The sequence below is a fragment of the Kogia breviceps genome, chromosome 8 (assembly GCF_026419965.1).
Source record: "Kogia breviceps isolate mKogBre1 chromosome 8, mKogBre1 haplotype 1, whole genome shotgun sequence".
Taxonomy (NCBI): domain Eukaryota; kingdom Metazoa; phylum Chordata; class Mammalia; order Artiodactyla; family Physeteridae; genus Kogia; species Kogia breviceps.
Window position 1 is genome coordinate 97,002,229 of NC_081317.1, and position 23,963 is coordinate 97,026,191.

The 23,963-nt window shown below is 39.0% G+C and overlaps 1 protein-coding gene across 2 annotated transcripts in view; it reads left to right on the top strand.

Moving 5' to 3' along the window:
* LOC131761268 (contactin-associated protein-like 3) overlaps window positions 1-23,963 on the top strand; it is a 226,374-nt gene that overhangs the window by 112,569 nt on the left and 89,842 nt on the right. The window contains exons 4-7 of one of the 2 annotated variants that reach the window (XM_059071797.2): window positions 8,040-8,187; window positions 19,191-19,394; window positions 20,357-20,532; window positions 21,597-21,740. In XM_059071797.2, the coding sequence (XP_058927780.2) occupies window positions 8,040-8,187; window positions 19,191-19,394; window positions 20,357-20,532; window positions 21,597-21,740 (672 nt within the window). Of the gene's footprint in view, window positions 1-8,039; window positions 8,188-19,190; window positions 19,395-20,356; window positions 20,533-21,596; window positions 21,741-23,963 lie in introns of those variants that run through there. The other variant, XM_067039809.1, reaches the window with a different exon arrangement.

Below are 23,963 nucleotides of genomic sequence, written 5' to 3' on the forward strand. Positions count from 1 at the left end.
GTAGTAAACTCTAATAATCTTTTGTATTTCTGCAGAGTCAGTTGTTACATCTCCTTTTTCATTTCTAATTCTATTGATTTGAGTCTACTCTCTTTTTTTCTTGATGAGTCTGGCTAAAGGTTTATCAATTTTATTTATCTTCTCAAAGAACCAGCTTTTACTTTTATTGATCTTTGCTATTGTTTCCTTCATTTCTTTTTCATTTAGTTCTGATCTGATCTTTATGATTTCTTTCCTTCTGCTAAATTTGCGGTTTTTTTGTTCTTCCTTCTCTAATTGCTTTAGGTGCAAAGTTAAGTTGTTTATTCGAGATGCTTCCTGTTTCTTAAGGTATGATTGTATTGCTATAAACTTCCTTCTTAGAACTGCTTTTGCTGTATCCCATAGGTTTTGGGTCGTCGTGTCTCCATTGTCATTTGTTTCTAAGTACTTTTTGATTTCCTCTTTGATTTCTTCAGTGATCACTTCGTTATTAAGTAGTGTATTGTTTAGCCTCCATGTGTTTGTATTTTTTACAGATCTTTTCCTATAGTTGATATCTAGTCTCATAGCGTTGTGGTCAGAAAAGATACTTGATACGATTTCAATTTTCTTAAATTTGCCAAGGCTAGATTTGTGACCGAAGATATGATCTATCCTGGAGAATGTTCCATGGGCACTTGAGAAAAATGTGTATTCTGTTGTTTTTGGATGGAATGTCCTATAAATATCAAGTAAATCCATCTTGTATAATGTATCATTTAAAGCTTGTGTTTCCTTATTTATTTTCATTTTGGATGATCTGTCCATTGGTGACAGTGGGGTGTTAAAGTTCCCTACTATGATTGTGTTACGGTTGATTTCCCCTTTTATGGCTGTTAGTATTTGCCTTATGTATTGAGGTGCGCCTATGTTGGGTGCATAAATATTTACAATTGTTATATCTTCTTCATGGATCGATCCCTTGATCATTATGTAGTGTCCTTCTTTGTCTCTTGTAATAGTTTTTATTTTAAAGTCTATTTTGTCTGATATGAGAATTGCTACTCCAGCTTTCTTCTGATTTCCATTTGCATGGAATATCTTTTTCCATCCCCTCACTTTCAGCCTGTAAGTGTCCCTAGGTCTGAAGTGGGTCTCTTGTAGACAGCATATATATGGGTCCTGTTTTTGTATCCATTCAGACAGTCTGTGTCTTTTGGTGGGAGCATTTAATCCATTTACATTTAAGGTAATTATTGATATGTTTGTTCCTATTACCATTTACTTAATTGTTTTGGGTTGTTCTTGTAGGTCTTTTCCTTCTCTTATGTTTCTTGCTTAGAGAAGTTCCTTTAGCATTTGCTGTAAAGCTGGTTTGGTGGTGCTGAACTCTCTCAGCTTTTGCTTGTCTGTAAAGGTTTTAATTTCTCCATCAAATCTGAATGAGATCCTTGCTGGGTAGAGTAATCTTGGTTGTAGGTTTTTTTCCTTCATCACTTTAAATATGTCCTGCCACTCCCTTCTGGCTTGTAGAGTTTCTGCTGAAAGATCAGATGTTAGCCTTATGGGGATTCCCTTGTGTGTTATTTGTTGTTTTTCCCTTGCTGCTTTTAATGTTTTCTTTGTATTTAATTTTTGACAGTTTGATTATTATGTGTCTCGGTGTGTTTATTCTTGGGTTTATCCTGTATGGGACTCTCTGTGCTTCTTGGACTTGATTGACTATTTCCTTTCCTATATTAGGAAAGTTTTCAACTATAATCTCTTCAAATATTTTCTCAGTCCCTTTCTTTTTCTCTTCTTCTTCTGGGACCCCTATGATTCAAATGTTGGTGCATTTAATGTTGTCCCAGAGATCTCTGAGACTGTCCTCAGTTCTTTTCATTCTTTTTTCTTTCTTCTGCTCTGCAGTAGTTATTTCCACTATTTTATCTTCCAGATCACTTATCCGTCCTTCTGCCTCAGTTATTCTGCTACTGATCCCATCTAGAGTATTTTTCATTTCATTTATTGTGTTGCTCATCGTTACTTGCTTCCTCTTTATTTCTTCTAGGTCCTTGTTAACTGTTTCTTGCAATTTGTCTATTCTATTTCCAAGATTTTAAATCATCTTCACCATCATTATTCTAAATTTTCTCTTTCAGGTAGACTGGCGATTACCTCTTCATTTGTTAGGTCTGGTGTGTTTTTATCTTGCTCCTTCATCTGCTGTGTATTTTTCTGTCTTCTCATTTTGCTTATCTTACTGTGTTTGGGGTCTCCCTTTTGCAGGCTGCAGGTTTGTAGTTCTATCTATTTTTGGTGGCTGTCCCCAGTGGCTGAAGTTGGTTCAGTGGGTTGAGCAGGTTTCCTGGTTAGAGGGACCGGTGCCCCTGTTCTGGTGGATGAGGCTGGATCCCGTCTCCCTGGCGGGCAGGTCCACGTCTGGTGGCGTGTTTGGGGATGTTGGTAGCTTTACTATGATTCTAGGCAGCCTCTCTGCTAATGGATGGGTCTGTAGACCTGTCTTGCTCTTTGTTGGGTATAGGGTGTCCAGCACTATTCGTTGCTGGTCCTTGAGTGAAGCTGGGTCTTGGTGTTGAGATGGAGATCTCTGGGAGATTTTCGCCATTTGATATTACGTGGAGCTGAGAGGTCTCTTGTGGACCAGTGTCCTGAGGTTAGTTCTCCCACCTCAGAGACACAGCCTTGACACCTGGCTGGAGTGCCAAGAGCCTTTAATCCACACGGCTCAAAACAAAAGGGAGAAAAAAATAGAAAGGCAAGAAAGTAAGGAAGGAAGGAGGAAGGGAGGGAAGGAAGGAAGAAAGGAAGGGAGGGAGGAAGAAAGGAAGGGAGGAAGGAAGGAGGGAATAAAGAAAGGAAGGGAGGGAGGAAGAAAGGAGGGAAATAGGAAAGAAAGGAGGGAAGAAAGGAAGAAAGAAAGGGGAGAAGACAAAATAAAGTAGGGTAAAATACAGTTATTAAAATAAAAAAATAATTATTAAGAAGAAAAATTTCTATTAATGAAAAAAAAGAAAAAAAAAGGGGGGGGTCGGTTTAACCCCAGGACAAATGGTGAAAACAAAGCTACACAGACAAAATCTCACACAGCAGCACCCACATACACACTCACAAAAAGAAAAAAGGGGAAAATAATAGTATATCTTGCTCCCAAAGTCCACCTCCTCAACCTGGGATATTTCGCTGTCTATTCAGGTTTTCCACAGATGCAGGGCACTTCAAGCTGACTGTGGAGCTTTAACCCGCTGTTTCTGAGGCTGCTGGGAGAGACCTCCCCCACTCTTTGTTCGCACAGCTCCTGGGGCTCAGCCCTGGACCTGGCCCCGCCTCTGCGCGCAGGTCGTCCGAGGGCGTCTGCCCTTCGCTCAGAGAGGGCGGGGTCAAAGGAGCAGTGTTAACCGAGCAGCTGATTCGTGGTGTCTGGCTCACTCAGGCTGGGGGCGGGGGCACGGATGTGGGGCAAGTCCGCGGCGGCAGAGGCCGGCGTGACGCTGCACCAGCCCGAGGCGCACCGCGCGTTTTCCCGGGGAAGCAGTCCCTGGATCCCGGGACCCTGGCGGTGGCGGGCTGCACAGGCTCCCGGGAGGGCCGGTGTGGAGAGTGACCTGTGCTCGCACACAGGCCTCTTGGTGGCGGCAGTAGCAACCCTAGCGTCCCACACCCGTCTCTGTTGTCCGTGCGGACAGCCGCAGCTCGCGCCCGTTTCTGGAGCTCCTTTACGTGGTGCCCTTAATCCCCCCTCCTCGCGCCCCAGGAAGCGAAGAGGCAAGAAAAAGTCTCTAGTCTCTTCGGTAGCTCCGCGCCCGTTTCTGGAGTTCCTTTAAGCGGCGTGCTTAAACCCCTCTCCTCACGCATCAGGAGGCAAAGAGGGATGAAAAGGTCTCTTGCCTCTTCGGCAGCTCCAGACTTCAACTGGACTCCTTCCCGGCCAGCCTTGGTGCACTAACCCCTTCAGGCTGTTTTCACCCTGCCAACTCCAGATCTTTCCCTGGGATCCGCCCAAGGCTCAGTTCCCAGCCCCGCCCACCCCGGCGGGTGAGCAGACAAGCCTCTCGGGCCAGTGAGTGCTAATCGGCACCGATCCTCTGAGGAATCTCTCCGCTTTGACCTCTGCACCCTATTGCTGCGCTCTCCTCCTCGGCTCCGAAGCTTCCCCCTCCGCCACCCGCAGTCTCCGCCCGCGAAGGGGCTCCTAGTGTGTGGGAACATTTCCTCCTTCACGGCTCCCTCCCACTGGTGCAGGTCCCGTCCCTTTTCTTTTGTCTCTGTTTATTTTTTTTCTTTTGCCCTACCCAGGTACGTGGGGAGTTTCTTGCCTTTTGGGAGTTCTGAGGTCTTCTGCCAGCGTTCGGTGGGTGTTCTATAGGAGAAGTTCCACGTGTAGATGTATTTCTGATGTATCTGTGAGGAGGAAGGTGATCCGCGCGTCTTACTCTTCCGCCATCTTCTCGCTCCCCCAATGTTTGTTCTTAATAGTGGATAAAACATTCAATTGTGATGTCCTTAAGCTATTGACCATTGAGTCTACATCAAACTAAGGTTGTTCTGGTGATCAATAGTGGGAAGAGTTTTGTTGGTTTGTTTTGTTTAATTCTGTAAGAGCACGGAGAAATGCTCTAAAGGAAATGGTTAGATTATAAGCCTATAAAATTCCTTACACTAACTCATCAAAATTCCAAGATAGAGAGTCTTGTTCCTACTTTACACATGAAAATGCTGACTTCCCCAAGGTCACAGAGGTAACAAGATGGAGAAGGATTTTGTGGAAGCTGGTTGCCACAGGTTAACTCTGCATAGGACTGCCTAGTCCACTGCTGAAACTCTGAACCCAGAGTAGGGCTGCTGAGGAAGCACTGGTGGCTCTTCGCTTTCATGGAGGACTTTTCTTCCTATTCCTATGAGCTTCATTTTTTCACTTGTTAGAACAAAGCAAGAGTGGGCCTTTGTTCCCAACATTCTATGCTCAGCCTGTCCATTTATGTCTGTTCTAGAAACACCAAAGCAAAATTATATAATCCAAATAATAGATTATGCCACATTTTTAAAAGATGAACATTAGCTTAGTAAAAAATATGAGATTATTTCAGTAATAAGCCCCAAATGTCTGAGTGGCATGCTAGTAGAGATCCCTTCTACTCCAAACTCATTTCATTTAAATTTCTGTATCTTTAAAGAAATGTATCATTTATTTATATTCAAAGGAACTATTGATAGTTCTATATAGGGCAAAAATAATGTAATTTCTTGAAATTAGAATTAAGATAATCACATAGGTATACATATATGTATACATAGGTACATACATTTCAAATATTTGATTGTGATTAAAATCACATGTAATGAATGTTTTGTGTGCAGATCTCAGAAGTTGTAAAGAGTGTGTTCTTAATGTCCTCTATTCATATACTATTAACATCGATTATTCTCACCTGAAATATTTCTTGAAGCGTACTCTGTCTCAAGAAAAAAAAAAAGTATTCTGTCAAATTTCGTTAAAACAAAAAGAGAAATTCCTTTTGCTGTAGGGCATTGTCATCACACCAAGCTGAAGTACAGTTTTCAGAGTTTGTATTCAATAAATAAAATACTTCAGAAAGAAGTAATACTATATAAGGAAAATAAAACAATTTAAGTAGCATTCCTAGGAAATAATTTCATTATGTAGTTTATGCTGAAGTTTACAAGTTTTGTCAGCTACTAAAATAAATATCAATTTTACTTCTTACCTTGAATTATAACCTTAGAATTGCAGCGAATGTAGGAGGCAATGTTCCTCTCCTGGCTGTTTATCTGGAAGTCTTGGATATTGAACCTGAGATTAAATGTATAGACGGGATGCAGAGTCTGACAGATGAGCTCTCTCTACCAAATGCCCCGGTAATAACCAAAACACCAGCCACAGCCACAGCCACAATCACAGCATCCACCACTCCTGGAGCATTTACCTCCAGGTGGGCAGTGGGTGGGTTACATTTCAGACATTATCTCACTTAATTAGTACTCAAATCTTTAAAGTAGGTTTTACCAAACTCGTTTTCTAGACGAGGGAAATGTGACTTGCAGCTGATATTACCAGCTTAGGGCCACACCCTAGGCAGCAGTGGAGCTGGGAAAATGCTGCTTATACCCACATCAGCCTGGGGTCCAGTGTAAAGACAGGGAGTGGACATTCTTGAGTTCTTCTTTGGAGCATAGAGGCAGTGAAAAGAGCTTACCTGATATTGGCACAACGATTGTTAACTCTTGAAAGAAAAGATGATGTAGGTCAAAGATTTCGCTTTCATTGAACAAGAGAAATGATTGAGTGCCTCCATGGTGGTGTTTCATTCATTAACCAAGAAGTTTGTTCTAATAGGTGAAAAAATGAAGCTCGTAGGAACAGGAAGAAAAGTCCTCCATGGAAGCGAAGAGCCACCAGTGCTTCCTCAGCAGCCCTACTCTGGGTTCAGAGTTTCAGCAGTGGACTAGGCAGTCCTATGCAGAGTTAACCTGTGGCAACCAGCTTCCACAAAATCCTTCTCCATCTTGTTACCTCTGTGACCTTGGGGAAGTCAGCATTTTCATGTGTAAAGTAGGAACGAGACTCTCTATCCTAGAATTTTGATGAGTTAGTGTAAGGAATTTTATAGGCTCATAATCTAACCATTTTCTTTATAATGTCTGGGACATGCACTCTCATTACATTTGAGTTTTCTGTTTGTTTTAGTTCCATCTATTTATACCAAGGAAATCTCCCTAGTGGTCATGATTCACAAACCTGATAACTGGCTTTGTTTGATCTGGTTGTTAAACCTGGCTCAGCATTTCACAAAGCTAAATAACTAGGCAAGCATCATTTTTGGTAGAACTAAAGAGTCTTGCTCCTGGGCTGTGTAATTATATCTGGCTGTTTGTATTAACTGCATGGCAGGTAAGTGGGTTTGTCCCTCTAGTGAAAGTGAGCATAAGAAAGCATCGACCCCTTTTGTTCCCCAATTTTACTACTGTTCAATGGAGAACTATTACGTGAACACCTTTGACTTCTGGATAATAAAAATTTGTGAAATCAAAGACTGCAGAACTTGAAGGTGACCCATCCCCCAATATACTACATTTTATGTTTTCACTGTGGGTTCCAAAAAATTGGTGAAATTTAGATAGTTCTTACATTTGACAGTAGATTTCAGAAGAGGCCCATACTTGAGAGCCCTTACTCTGTTTTCAGAGCTTAAACAGGTCAGGTCTTAGATGGGGCAACGTTTTCTGTTAAGATGCTCTATGTACAACAACATCATGCATTCTTTGCTTTCCCTTCTTGCTGATATTTACATTACAAAGAACACCATGAAAATGAAGTCACACTCCTTATAACAAGTTCCTTTCCTCTCATGCTGACCCTTCTAGCATGAAGCCAGATGACTGTGGCTAAGAAAGCATACCTCTGTCTTGTAGCAGGTGGCATTGATGTGTTTCTCCCAAGCACCCCCTAAATGCTGATGACTTGGGGCAGCCTGACAACACACAATGAACACAAGGATTGAAATCGGAAGCCCCAGGATCTTGTCCAGGCCATGCTGAATAATAGCTGTCCTGCCTCCACAGAATCTTTTCATTTTCTCAGGCTTGAGTTTTGCATTTGTAAGTAACGGGTTTTGAACTAGAACGCTGATCAGGTCCGCCCACACCAGCTCTCAAATTTTTGGATCTAGGATTCTTATCGCAAAACCTGCAGGTTACCATTGTGCTTGATTGTCCTGGATGTGAGTGTCTTGACTGCTTGGAGGTTAGGAAATGATTTAGGGGATGAGTAACTTTCCAAAAGCAAGCCTTCAAAAGTAGCAGGTTTATAGTGGCTTTAATTTTGCCATCGAAACTTAAATTGCCCTGCAAATAAGGAAAATTTAGATGACGGTCACTAATCCAGGCATTGAAGAGAGGTTGTCACATCCCTCTTAAATGTTAGCAGAGTTTCTCAAAAGCAAGCATTCATTTGCATATTAACAAAATGAAGCGTTGATCGCTCATTAGCACGTGCGGTGACAACAGGAAGATGATATTCTGCAGACACATTGACGCCTTTCTCCATTTTCTCCCAGGGTTTTCCAGGAAACACAAATGCAGACAGCGTGGTGCACTACAGACTCCAGCCTCCCTTCGAAGCCAGATTCCTGCGCTTCCTCCCCTTAACCTGGAATCCCAAGGGCAGGATTGGGATGAGGATTGAAGTGTATGGATGTGCATACAGTAAGTGGTGTTTATTCCCTGACGGAAATCGATGACGGAGTGATGTGTTCTAAACACCAAGTTGAAAACTGAACTTGACTTTTTCAACCTTTTAAATACCTGCACATGTAGAACTGGGTTTATGGAAAGTCTTTATAATATTATAGTTATTTTAAGGTTGAATTCAGAGGAGGACCTGAAATGAGCCTTAGAATCTCAGATTTGCAGAGCTTAGCAGAATATCTGTTTCATAGCAGGCAGTTCATAAAATGAACAAAGTTAAAATCAAGAACAGTTACTTATTGTGATTGATGGTGCTGTCTTCTGACACTGGGATGATCCTCCTGTGGGAACACAGGTGAGTGCAGGTGTCCTCGTGTTCCCTGTACCCCATGGTGACTCACTTTTTCCTCTGCTTTACTTGCATCACTGTGGAACCTTTTTTTTTTTTTTTTTTTTTTTTTTTTTTTTTTCTGTACGCGGGCCTCTCACTGTTGTGGCCTCTCCCGTCGCGGAGCACAGGCTCCGGACGCACAGGCTCAGCGGCCATGGCTCACGGGCCCAACCGCTCCGCGGCATGTGGGATCTTCCCAGACCGGGGCACGAACCCTTGTCCCCTGCATCGGCAGGCGGACTCTCAACCACTGTGCCACCAGGGAAGCCCCGGAACCTTCTTTTGAACATCATTTATGTATTATGTCTTCCCTCTTTTCCCCACTGATGATAAAAGTAAAAGAGCTGGCAGCCAAGGTGAGCATAAACATGGGCATAAAAGCATTCAGTGAAATATATAGGGGATCAGCTCTACAGCTGCCATTTTGAAGGTCCAGTGTATACTGGTATTTCTTAAATTAACACAAAATGAAAAAATTAATTTAAAAAATAATATTCTAGAAAACTGGAGAATAACCCAAAGAATAAGTTGCATGGGAACATCTTGGGGTTTTGGTCACACCTCATTCTGAACCTGATCACATTAACTTTGCAGAAAAGTGTAACCATAAGATCTACCATATACAGGATATTTAATGTGTCAGATCCTACCTCCTACAGACATTTTCTCATTCATCTCCCACACCAACCAAATGAATTCAGTATAGTAGTAATCTCACTGCTTCAGAGAAAGAAGAAACTGAACCTTGAAGGAATTAAGAAGTTTGCTGGAGCTATTACATATTGCATCTAAGATTTAAAACTATCTGTCTTTTTTCCTAATTTTGTTTTCATAACTACCATACTATTCAGACATTGATTTCTTTATTCCCTCACTTGTCATATATGAATTTATTTATTTGCAGACAACTGTATTGGATGTGGGGGATGCTTCTAAAATTATTTATTTCTTTGTCAGGATTTTATGAGAAGTCATAAAATTGTACAAAACAAATATAAAATGTTGTAACATGAACATGGAGCATGAGGAATAGAGTATTCAGTCAGTTGGGTGGGAAAAGGAACCTTTCCAGCAGTCGGTTTTCAAAGTAGAGGGCATAGGCAGTGAGACAGGAGGCAGGGATGGTGCTTGTAGGAAGAAACAGCATATATAAATTGTGGGAGCAGGAATTTAGTATTCTCATGGTACAAGGATGGAGGTGGACATGAGTTGTTGAATAGCAAGGATATCATTTCCATTTTTGTAACCCAACAGACAATGGGTGGTTCTGGAGGTGAGTCTCACCAAGCCACCCATCCCATATTCAAAGGGCACCTTCAGCCTCTGTTTCATACCCCTTCCTAATGAACTGTTCCACTTTGGCTCTGCTTCCTAACCCCGCCTCTGCTCTCTAGTATTTATGAATCTATGGAACATTTAGCATAGATGGTGTTGCATTGCTATGAATCTATTTTCCCTCTTTCTGTTGATCATTAACTGTCATCCTTTTGTTTCTGGGATCTGTTGGTGTGCTCACTGCTGCAATGGCTAGGACACCTGATATTTAGAGTTTCTCTTTGATCCCATGAAATTAGCATCTCCTTCCCCCATTACTCTGGAAACAACTTGAGGTTTACTGACTTCAAAGCAGAACATGCTGTTTGATGGGGATTTGCCATTAGCTTGAGGTTCTTCGTGAGGAGATATTACTCTAGTTTCTTGGGTTAGAGGTCGGTACCAGGAAGATCAAAGCTGCGTGTCTGGTCCTCTGAAGGGCCAGTTGGCTGTGCAGCTGTCATGGAACCTGCCTGCATCCTAAATTCAGCAAACACGAGCTGTTGGGCATAAGGGACTCCTAGCATAAAAATGCAAGCAGAAAATAATCACCACTATTTGTAAAACAACACAAAATACATTCCTCAATAGTAGTGGCTCTGTTTTGTCTTCATTCTTATTATTAGTAATTATTCAAGTGTAGCACTTTGCATTTTTATTTTTGGCAGTAATTTAGCGTGATATGGTTTACAGCTCAAAATGATAATTATTATCTTTTTTGATGTGTATTTCCACTGCTCTGTTGATAGTGAGAGAATGTCCAAATTGCTTACCTTGGCATTTAATGTCTCTTATATGCAACTTCTCTTTTCAGTTTCATATTTTTACATTCCATTTACAATGATATTTACTATTCCTATAAAAATTGCAGATTTTCATGGCTTCTTGGCTTGGCATATATATTTTCACTAACTGAAAAGCTCTTCCCCCATTTCTAGAGTAGAAATGGAGTGCATGGGGTCTTCTTAGAGTCCCTGCTGACCTGCATACCAAGGCTAGTGTCTGGCATGGGGTTCCTCACTTTCCCTTGCCCCACCCCTCTCTAGCAGTCCCCTCTGTCCAGTGTCAACATTCCCTATGTACTTGTTCTAGGCTTTGTATTCCACTCTGAAAGGGTTTCTATTTGAGTTTTCATCCACTTTCTTAAGTTTTCAACAACATTTACATATTGTCTGACCAATTCCAAGTTGACATCCTTGACACAAGTGTCTGAAGCCCCACACACCTGGATAATCATCCCCAGTTCCACTCTCATTTCTTTTTTTGTTTGTTTTTTGTGGTACGCACACAGGACTCTCACTGTTGTGGCCTCTCCCATAGCGGAGCACAGGCTCCGGACGCTCAGTCTCAGCGGCCATGGCTCACGGGCCCAGCCGCTCCGTGGCATGTGGAATCTTCCCGGACCGGGGCACGAACTCATGTCCCCTGCATCGGCAGGTGGAGTCTCAACCACTGCGCCACCAGGGAATCCCACCACCCTCGTTTCTTTAACGAGGTTGTTAGTCATCTTTTGGTCTCTTCTGTCCCTTCTTTTCTGCCATCTACTTTGTCTCCCATGTTCATGCTCCGCGTCATTCTCAAGTGTTCCCAGTCATATAGTGTTGTATTAGCCCCACTACTGTAAAGTAATTTTATGTTTATCACTGTGTTTATTGTTTGAATAAGAGAGGAAAGGAAGGAAGACAGGAAAGGAGAGAAAGAGTGCATAAATTATTAGAAACCTGGACTAGATAGGCACAGAATGGTAAGCCTCATGGGGGTGTACCAGTCATCCATGTGGCACTGTAGTCCTGTGTCAAATCAGGCATTGAAAATCAAATTGGTTAAGAGGGAATAGAAGAAGGGAATAGAATATACAATTGCCTGTTTTAAAATCTTGTGTTTATTTAAAAGAATACATAAATCACAGCAAGATCTTTTTTGACCCACATCCTAGAGTAATGAAAATAAAAACAAAAATAAGCAAATGGGGCCTAATTAAACTTAAAACCTTTTGCACAGCAAATGAAACCATAAACAAGATGAAAAGACAACCCTCAGAATGGGAGAAAATATTGGCAAACGAAGCAACTGACAAAGGATTAATCTCCAAAATATACAAACAGCTCAGGCAGCTCAATATCAAAAAAACAAACAACCTAATCCAAAAATGGGTGGAAGAACTCGACATTTCTCCAAGGAAGACCTACAGATGGCCAAGAGGCACATGAAAAATGCTCAACATCACTAATTATTAGAGAAATGCAAATCAAAACTACAATAAGATATCACTTCACACTGGTCAGAATGGCCACCATCAAAAAATCTACAAACAGCAAATGCTGGAGAGGGTGTGCAGAGAAGGGAACCCTCTTGTACTGTTGGTGGGAATGTAAATTGATACAGCCACTGTGGAGAACAGTATGGAGGTTCCTTAAAAAACTAAAAATAGAACTGCCATATGATCCAGCAATCCCACCACTGGGCATATACCCTGAAGAAACCATAATTCAAAAAGTCATATGTACCCCAGGGTTCATTGCAGCACTATTTACAATAGCCAGGACATGGAAACATCCTAAATGTCCACTGACAGATGAATGGATAAAGAAGATGTGGTACATATATACAATGGAATATTACTCGGTCATAAAAAGGAATGAAATTGGGTCATTTGTAGAGATGTGGATAGACCTAGAGTCTGTCATACAGAGTGAAGTAAGTAAGAAGGAGAAAAACAAATATCACATATTAACGCATATATGTGGAATCTAGAAAAGTGGTACAGATGAACGTGTTTGCAGAGCAAGAATAGACACACAGACGTAGAGAATAGACGTGTGGACATAGGGAGGGAAAGGGAAGGTGGGATGAACTGGGAGATTAGGTTTGACAAATACACGACCATGTGTAAAATAGATAGCTAGTGAAAGCCTGCTGTATAGCACAGGGAGCTCAGCTTGGTGCTCTGTGATGACCTAGATGGATGGGATGGGGGTGGGGAGGAGGTCCAAGAGGGAGGGGATATATGTATACATATAGCTGATTCCCTTCATTGTACAGCAGAAACTAACACAACTTTGTAAAGCAATTATACTCCAATTAAAAAAAAAAGAATACATAGACTGTTGCAGTGAAAAAAATGTGGTTTTTTTCTTTTTTTTTTAAAAAAATGTAGGTTTTATATAACAACATCAACATGTGTCAATATTTATAAACCTGTTAACATTCTATTAAAATAATGTGTATTTTGAAATATTTAGGGAGAATATCAAGAGAAAAGTCTGCATATGGAACTTCCTTCTGTTCAGTACTGGTTCTGCTCTAAGTAGATTTCAGTTTAGAAAATGCATTAATAGGAACAGAAGAACATAGGATGAAAGGAGAAATAGTCACCATGACAAAGAAAAACTCTGGAAGTTAATAATGGTCTTTAGTCATATGAGAGAATGCTGATCTGTATGATCCATACCAATTATGGCAACAGTAGAAAATACTCAAACTCAATGAGAAGAAGTGTCAGTTCAATTCAATACATGTTTATAGAACTTTTACCCCATTCAAAGCCCCCCACTGAATAAAATGAGTAAGGCACAATTTCTGTCCTCCAGGTGCTAAGGAGCCAGTGCAGGTGAGGGGAAATGTCTATTTTGTAGACCAGCTAAACTGGGGCATAGGTTTCTCTTTCTCAATTTATGTTCAAGTATAAATAGAAGATAGATTTTTATCTAAGGGTAAAGTGATAAATTTTGTTAAAGTTTGATAATATAGCCTTATGGTTTTATCTGATATTAAGTAGAAAAATATTAAAGTTAAAATAATATTAACCCTAAAATCATATGAAACAGAGCAGCCTCTCATATTTTTGTATGTAATAGACATTAGTTTAGTGCTATTTAATTTATTTAATTTCAATTAAAGTTATTACAGAACTACTCACTGATTTATTTTTAATCACCTCCCAAATTATTGCATCTAAAGGAATACATCTAAGGCTTTTGCTGAAAGTAAATATTGAAAGACATACCAATACACATCTAATAAAGTGGAGCAGAACAAAGTGGGTTATAGTAACTAAATTAGTCTAAAGGAATAACTTCTAGGCATTTAAAATGTTATAATTTGTTACCAGAATTTTAATCCTGAAATGACCTGTGATGTTTGAAAAACCTCAGAGTTGGACAATAGGACCAATTATTAAGAAAATGGAATCAATCTCTTATCAGGAACATTGTTCTTTCACAAGTACATAAAACTTAATGAGTTTCAAATTGCTTTCTTGACCTGATTCACCCTACCCCTTAACCTATTCTTCTAGTTTTCCTTCTCTTGGCTAATGATTCCATCATTCACAGGAACTTACACTAGACACATGGGAATCACCTCTGATACATGTGTCCCTACATATCTAGAGAATATCAAATTCTGAATATGCTATCTCCAAATTATACCCTAAGTCATTTCAAATCTCTCCAACTCAACTCGCCCACATAATGCAACTCAAGACTTGCCAACAAACTCTTTTCTTTGCTTAAGTGGTTTACTTGGCTTGAAATGCTTCTTCCCAAGTTTTTCACCTGTCTGTCCACATCCCATCATTCAGGTCTCCACTTAAATATTTCTTCCTCAGAGATGTGTTCCCTGACTGCTGGTACAAATTTGGTTCCTCCAAATTCCTCTAAATTTGTTAAGTGTCTGGCTGGTCAGCCTGTCAGTGCTTTACCCTCAACAGCATTGAACTCTCAGGCTGGCTGCAATGTTGGCCTTCCCTTATTGCTTGTCACTGAGATAGCTGTTGTTGACAGTGTCCCTTGTGAAGGAATTTTCCATGTGCTTGGCTCTGCAGCGGTAGAAGCACAGTAGAAGTTCAGTGCTGGGGGTGGAACAGCCTCTAGCTGAAAGAACACAGATTCCCACTGTCCTTATTGAGGTTCAGTAGATTTTCTTGAATCTATGCTTCTAGATCTGTTGTATGTCTCTGGTCAGTTTCCAGTGTCCTTCAGTTTTTATCCTTAACATTTTTTTTTCAAGTTTTATCATTGCTTTTGAGAGGTAGGATTTGCCAGGCTTCTCACTCAGCCATTTTAGAAGTCTCACCCTTTCAATTATTTTTAAAAGACATTTAAAATCTACATGATAGGGCTTCCCTGGTGGCGCAGTGGTTGAGAGTCCGCCTGCCGATTGCAGGGGACACGAGTTCGTGCCCCGGTCCAGGAAGATCCCACATGCCGCGGAGCGGCTAGGCCTGTGAGCCATGGCCGCTGAGCCTGCGCGTCCGGAGCCTGTGCTCCGCAGCAGGAGAGGCCACAACAGTGAGAGGCCCGTGTACCGCAAAAAAAAAATCATGTAAAGTTGGAAAAACACTTTCTACTTTCAACTAAGTATCACATTTCCTCCTACTCTTTTTTAGAATGTAGGTTCTGTACTCTTACAATAGGGGAAACTATCGCTTCCTGTTTCAGTGCATAAGTGACTTCTGTGTCATGTACCCCAATTATTTAAATAGTTGAATTACATACAAGAACATTTTTCATGAGGATTTCTTATAAAAGTTAAGTATGATACTAAGTGGTAGTTTAATGCATTATTTTGGTGGTTTCATTCAAATAAATATGATGGATTATTTGTATTAATTATGGACATATAAAATTTTATTTGTTCTTACAACAGTCCAGTAGCAAAAATCTCATGCTAGTGGACCGATAGAAACAAGGTCACTTTAGCATTCATTACCAGTGACCTCTGAGACTTGAAAGTTGGCCTCTCTAGGTCACTCCATGGTCAATGATATGAGGGTCAAGGAAGCCTCTACTTAGTGGAGATTAAACTCAAGGGGGGCCACCTGGGGTTCTCCACCATCCACACTTGGAGAGCTCACTGCTGATTACCTAGTGAGCAAAATACTCTCTATCCCAAAATGTGAGAATATTTTTTTAAGTTACATTTTTTAATCTATTGCTTTTACAAATCATGTTTGAGTAAATAGCACTCATTTTTTAAAATTGTATTTGCTGACTTGCCAATTTGTTTTCAAATATTCGGGTTACATTATGAACATTTGTTAGTAAATGACATTTTATAAAATGGATTCTCTATGATGAGGCCTATAACTGACTTTCCAATCTAAACATTCCTGTTAGAAATCATCTTGTGATAATGCATATTCTTATTTATTGTGTGGGCTTAACTGGAGGGCTTCTTGATTAACAGTGTAGCCCATTTTTTGAAACATTGTTGGCTACTTTCCTATTACTGTGTGTAAATTTCATGTAAAGGGTATTGTGTGATGATACGATACCTAGATTACCTTGATATTTTGCATTCTTTTCAAACATTTTCACTAGAGAAGAGCCTTTCTTTCTCCTACTTCCGTCCTAGGCTGTAAGCTATTTCCTTGTCACTGTAGTTTCCTAGCAACCCACAATAAGACACTAGGATATCACAGGTGCAATATGTTTTTTCATGACAGTAGAAGTGAGAAGGTGAGGGAAGAACCATCAGCTCCAGGAAGGCTGGACCATGTCTGGCTATGTTTTATCCCAGCATCCAGCAGAGTTTGTGATACTTAGAAGGTGCTACATCAATATCAACTGAAAATAAAACTGTACTTGTGGAATGGATGGAAATTGGGTTGGGGTTGGGGGAGAGGGAGGATGGAAAGAAAATGGTCTTTTAATAACAAAGCTATATTACTCCAAAGCAAAATGCTTGCCAAAGTAGAATTTGAAGCTATATAGAAACCAATCTTTAATATTATACAAAAAATATATAGTCAGGATCTGAAGTATTGACCTATTCTTTACCTTATAAAATATATATTCAAGAATAGCCACAAAGTGTATTGAATTATGCAACACGAAGGTCAAAAAAAAATGAAATTTGTGATTTCCTATATAAAATAGGGTTTTCAATTTTTCAATCATAGAAAGATTGCAAAATGTCTGGTTGTGAGCTGATTCTTACTGCCTAACAATCAGAAACCAAGCACAGCAACCATCACTGGATGGTTCTGCTGATTGGGGGATGGCAAACTTCTTCTGTAAAGGAGTGGCCAGCAAATATTTTAGGCTTTGCAGGCGCATGTGCTCTCTGCCACCTACTCTTGGTTTTTAAGCTCGTTTTTCAACAAATCTTTAAAAATTTGCTCATGGGACTGTACAATAACAGGCTGCAGAGGGATATGGGAAGCTTAACATTCCGGAGTTCTGAAAACAATTCCTTAATTTTATCCATCTCTATTAAACCTCTTGAATTGAGCTTAAGTTTATTATCATTTAAGATTTTAGTTAAAATCTCAGGACTGTTACAAAGTACATTATTTTTAAGTGGTTTTGCTTTACTCAGTTGGCTATCTATGTTATAATCTAGTCATTTGAGGCTTAAAAAAATCTGTCAAAATACATGTTGAATCTGCCTCATAAGATATAATTTGATGACTCACATGTGGTTAATTGTTGTTCTAGGTACAAGTGTTAGTGAGCACAGTAGAAGGAAAGTCAAAACATTAGGACAAAAGAGGTTTTTTAAGACCATTCTTTTGCGTTTCTGTCACCTAATAAATTTTTCACTACTCCATTTTGCTTGAGGGGAATATTCCAGGAAATATAATTTCGGTGCTTTAGAGCAGTGGTTCTCAAAATATAGTCACAGACAGGCAGTGTCAACATCACTAGGGGACTTGTTAGAAATGCAAACTCTCAGGTCCCACACCAAACCTGGTTAGACAGAGACTCTGAGATGGTGCCCAGCAATCTGTATTTAACAAACACTCCAGGAGATTCTGATCCCAAGAAGATCAATATTACTATTAAAAAACACAACAGCAACAGGGAAGATGAGGACAAAAATTATTCGATCAAAATAACCCTGGCAAAATTATTTATGGAAAAAAAATTATTAGCTGACTGAAATAATAAGCCTTAATTATTATCACTGCCTTTCAGTGACACATAAACTGTAGTTCAAAAATGTGAAAGCATTTAAATTCTTTATTATCAAGTTTTCATTAGTTTGTCATCTAATACTCAAAGGGACATCGTTTGAATTTGACAGTTATGTTTTTATCAGGCATGTTTATTTAATTATGCAATGAAGAATAATTATTTGCTTACACAACTTATAGACAGACTGCAGTGTTTATATGTTTTACACTATGTACATGAATCAAACTTCTGAATTTTCAAAAGGTAGCTGCATAAAATGGATGATTCTTCTAAGTTGTGAACATAAAGGGTTTTCTGGAAATATTTTAGTTAATCTCAATAAAATGCAGGTCCAAGTATACATTAGTCACAACTTTTTGTGAAATTAAATAAACAACAACCTATCATTGGCTTGAAAGACGTCAGCTTCATATTTTATTGGCTTTCTCTTAGACCTTTATTTATGACAAATGTATTATTAATTAAAGGACAATTATGCCTTTTCTTTTTACTTGTGAAAGAGGAAAAATAAGAGATTTTTCTGGGTAATAAAAATGACTGTGTGTATCTTGTTCTGTCTTCAGTTGGTTTCACTGTCCTTTTTATACTAATGATAAAATATAACTACTTAATATAAACTGAGTGCAAGTGACCTTGATAGTTGGAAAGATAAGACGCTGTGAGAAAGTCGTGAGAACATGGCAGCAGTGTAGCAATGGCCTGCTGCAGCAGAACAATTTTCATAGCATGCTTAAGGCACAACACAAAATAGGTGTGCCCTTTTGTGCTGTCACTGGGCCAAAATGTTGGGAGAAAAATTCATCCTGTTAACTGAAGACATGAGTTTAGAGTAGTATTTAGTATGTCTGGTGTCTATGTGTGTCTTTTATGGACAGACAAAAGTATATCAAAGTGACTGCTTATGTGGAAATTGTTAAAAGTCAAAGCTGCTTGTTCAGAAACAATTAAGCCGTTTACATTGAGTGACACTGGTATTTTACCTCTTACCAGTGTGTGAGAACACCTATAAATTTTCAGAAAAACAGAAATGTTGAATGATTGTTAAACATGCAAGGAGACTTTATTCAAGGAAGATTGACTTCAGCTTTTTTCCTGATCTTTATTATTTACAGGATGAAAATAGGCCAATAAAAGACAGGAGCAATTAGAATTATTCATCGAAAGTATTTCTAGATGATACATTTTGGAGACAATGTCAGAAAAGGTTAAGAGTGGAGTTTAGATATATCAACTACCAGTATCAAGAGAAAATTAGCAGTAGAGTTTTTTCCCCCTGCATTAAACAAACCAGAGATATGCTATGTATGTGTGTATGTGTATGTTGACTTACACATTTCAATGCACTAATAAGAATATATTATACTTAGACCACTTTTTAATGTCTTCCACTGTAGGATCTGAGATGGTTCATTTTGATGGGAAAAGTTCCTTGCTGTACACATTTAAACAGAAATCCATGAATCCAACAAAAGAAGTTATTTCTTTGAAATTTAAAACCAGAGAAAACAATGGGATTCTACTCCACAGAGAAGGACCCAATGGTAAACATATCACCCTGGAGTTAGTTAAAGGAAAACTCATCTTATTCATTAATTCAGGTAAAAAACTACAAGGTGGTGTTTTTGGACATACTATTTAGACGAAAGTATCTTTTTATAATGAATTCTTTCACAGTTAAGTAGTTAATTTAAAACCAGAATACTTTTGGATGTGAGGGCGATCTGGCTGTGACATCTGTTACCCCATTGATCGCCAGTGTTGATTCGGCTGATCTGGCTGTCTAGGCAGGTGTCCCCTTCCTCCCTCACTGCTCCATGTGCGTCCCTCCCGAGGCTGTGTGCTCGGTCGAAGACGACGACCTTCCCCGATACAGAAGGACCGTTCTTCAGTCAAGGCTATACGAGTAGCATTGCTCCCCTGCTAGAACCTCCAAACAAGCTCTCAAGGTCCATTTGTCGGAGAACATAGGGTAGTCAAGCTTCCAAGACTCCAGACACATCCAAATGAGGCACTGCATGTGGCAGTCTGCTTTTCTTTAAATTAAAAAAAAATCTTTTAAGAAAGAAAGCAGACCCTATAAATAATTACTCTGAAGACCAGAACTGTCCAGGCAAATGGAAAGATGGTCACCTACAACTGAGCTATACTAAGAACAACATTTGTGTATCTTGAGTACGTCTTTACGTAAAAAGCTTTATAGCTTGATAATTGTATAAGATCAGTAGCAGATGCTCAGTAAATAACCTGATAATATCATAAAGACAAGAGTGGCTTATCGGAAATTTTTGAAGTAGTCTTATGAATGACGTCCGAGGAAAAAACTATTTTCAAGAAAAATGAAAATTCAGTGCATAATAATAATAAAACAAGATAGAATATGTTACTCAAGATCAAAAGAAGATTGTATTTAAGACTAAGATAAAAGCAGCTGACCAGTTCGTGGGATAAAATGATGTCAAGAAAGTGTAACTGTTGTGGGAAGTGCTGAACTTCAAAATATTGTAGAAATCTTGGTATTGAACTGGATGGAACAGTGCTTTTACCCTTCTTCTCTTTTCAGGCGATGCTAACCTGCCCTCCCCTGATGCCCTCATGCTGGGCAGCCTGCTGGACGACGAGCACTGGCATTCTGTCCTCATTGAGCTCCTCGATACAGATGTCAACTTTACCGTGGACACGCACACTCATCATTTTCGGGCAAAGGGAGAGTCCAGCTATGTGGATATTGATTATAAGGTGTGAAAATGACTTTTTAAGTATTACAGATTTTATCACTTAAATGCAAAGTAACCCTCTATAGAAAATACTACTACACAGAGAAATTCCCTTTCCTAGTAATTCAGAATTCTGGTAAAATATTCCCTATGGGTGATAATTGCACAGTGGGAGATGCATGCTTGAGCTATTGAGACATCTTATCCCTTACAGATGTTAGTCTTCACATGAGAGTAAATAGTCATTAAGTTTAGGAAACCTATACCTGAGGAGGTACCAATAAAACAAGGAACGTTTTTAAATGCAATTGTTTGCACAGTTCTTCTGTATTCCATCTGGTGTTTGGCTGTGAATATTACCTTGGAGATTTCTGTGTTCTAGGGCAATCCTAAAAGGAATAGCTACCTAGGATAACTTGGAGAAGTAATCACCATATATTCCAACCTGATTTTTTAAGTAACAAGAAAGCCAAATGCTCACAACTCAGAATACTGTTTCTTGGGATTTTTAAAGGCCTAACAATACTTGCAGCATGTTGCCTATGTGTGTCTAACCTACACTGAAATGCAGCATTTGTTCTGCCAGTTCTGCTTAGTGCATCTCTCAGCAAGCCAGATTTCAACATTCGTTTGGTATGAGTGTCCTCAGCAGCAAAGACCAGCTGGAGATTCTGGTCTTGAATGATATTATCAGTGGCTTTATTATTCTAACCTATCAGAGTCATGGCAAAGACCAGGATCCTACAGACTGGTTTATAAAGTAGAATATCATCACAGTAGGCTGCGTTGTCGCACAAATCAAGATTTACCATGGACATAAAGATGCAGCATTCTTCATCAACAAAAATGACAGAGCCATATGAGCAGCAAATTGTAAGAAGGATATTTAACTTATTTATCTAAATGTAATAAATAAAACATTGGTAAATCTTCCTATGAAGCTTCATTTGAAATTAACATGATAATGTAAAATAATGCCAAATAGATTTGAGACAATTGTCACTGTACCTGCTAATCATATATGTTTAGGCAGGTACTCAGAAAATCATTAAACAATATTATTTATGTCATTTTTTTCTTTCTAAGATCAGCTTCGGAGGGATTCCTCGACACAGAAGATCAGTGGCGTTCCCACATAAAAACTTTCATGGCTGCTTTGAAAATCTCTGTTATAATGGGGTGGATATCATTGATTTGTCCAAGAAACACAAACCACAAGTCCTCATCATGGTAAGAAGTCTATATGCAAGTTCAAGAGAAAAGGGAGCTGTAATTTTTTTTGATTGATTCATCTTTAAAATATACCTCTTCTGAAGGCAGGGAAGGTACAAATCATATGTACAGGTATCCTTGGGGGATTGGTTCCAGGACCCCCCTATTGGAGCAATCCAAGAATGCTCAAGTCCCTTGTATAAAATAGCACAGCATTTGCATATAACCTATGCACATCCTCCCATATACTTTAAATTGACTCTAGATTACTTATAGTACCTAATACAATGTAAATGTCATATAAATAGTTGTAAATACAATGCAAATGATATGTGAATAGTTGCTGGTGCAGGGCAAACTCAAGTTTTGCCTTTTGGACCTTTCTGGAATATTGTTTCTAAATATTTTCCTGGTTGGTTGAATACGAGGATGCAGAACCCGGCATAAAGAGAGCCTACTTTACTTTTTCGTTCATGTTTGGTTTAATTTTTATATAGGTATGGAAACAGATGAATACTTTCACAAAGATGTTAAAGTACAATCATATAAAGCTTTTTAATGCAGTGTCTTTTTAAAAAATTAATTAATTTATGTATTTACTTTTGGCTGCTTTGGGTCTTTGTTGCTACTTGCAGACTTTCTCTAGTTGCCGAGAGTGGGGGCTGCTCTTCGTTGCAGTGCACGGGCTTCTCATTGCAGTGGCTTCTCTTGTTGCGGAGCACGTGGGCTTCAGTAGTTGTGGCATGTGAGCTCAGTCGTCGTGGTTTTCGGGCTCTAGAGCACAGGCTCAGTAGTTGTGGCGCACGAGCTTAGTTGCTCCATGGCATGTGGGATCTTACTGGACCAGGGATGAAACCCATGTCCCCTGCATTGGCAGGCGGATTCTTAACCACTGCGCCACCAGGGAAGTCCATGTCTTTCTCTTTGATTGGTTTCCTCTTCCTTCTTTCTCCCTTCTTTCCGCATGGCTAGTCCCTCCATCAAGCTGAGATGTTACTAAGCTAGCATTTGTCCTTCCTTCTTTGGTCCATAATATTATACCGATCTATAAAGGAAATCTCTATAGATAGGTACACTCATACTCACACATATATTTATGAATTTATATGCCTCCACCTTTGGTATTGTGTAAAAAAATCATTTTATATAAGCTTTTCTCCATCTTGATTTTCTGATTCAACTATAACTTGTAGGAATTCTTTTCAGCTATCAGGAATAGTTCCACATTAGAATTTCTACGTCATTTTCCATTATGAAAGTGTACCATTATTTATCTAGTCATTTCCTACCCAAGGCATCTGCTTTATCCTTACTTTTTTACAACTATAAGCTCACAATTGCACATGTGTTTTCAGATACTGGGGGCTTTCATTTTGATGGGACAAAGTTCCAAAAGTAGAGTTTCTTGGTTGAAAGTTTGAAACAGTTTTAAATTTTAATAAATGTAGTTGGATTACCTTCCAAAAAGCTATAACATGACACTTCCCACCAGCAAAGTATGATAGAGCCCTTCCATTACATCTCAGGCAGCCACATGTTCCACATCTGTTAGACTCTTGCCAGCTCAAGGAACATGAACTAATATCTCATTGTTACTTGTTACTTCATGTTTATGTGACTACTGGTGAGTTAAATAATCTTTTCACCTGTTTCTTGTCCATTTGGATTTGCTTTTCTGATCATTGTTCAGCCTTACTCTTTTCCCTATTTTTTATTTTAATTTTTTTAACTTTTTGTTAATTTACAAGAGAGTTTTATATTTGATAGATAATCCTTTGTCATTCATAGTCCATATATTTTTTCAGATTTATCAATTCCATATTAAATATTATATGATATGTTAAGTATATAAATATTTTTATTTGTATGTGATCAGTAGGTCTGTGTATTTCTTTCTAGCTTTGGAATGTCTCTAAATGCCTATAACCTATACATGGTCTCATGGATTTTCTTGTAAGAATTTTTAATTGTAAAAATTTTTAATTTTCAATTTTATTTATCTATTTATTTTTAATCTTTTAAAAATTAAGTCTTTGTCTGAAATTTATTCTTCACGTGATATATGATAAAGTTTAATTTTTATATGCTGCCTTATTGATATCCATTTGTTCCTACACTATTTAGTAACTAACCCAAACTTTATCCCACATAGTTGAATTTCATTACATACTAACTTTACATATATTCTCACATCTTTTTGTGGGTCCCTTATTCTGTTCCACTGCTATGTCTATTCCTATA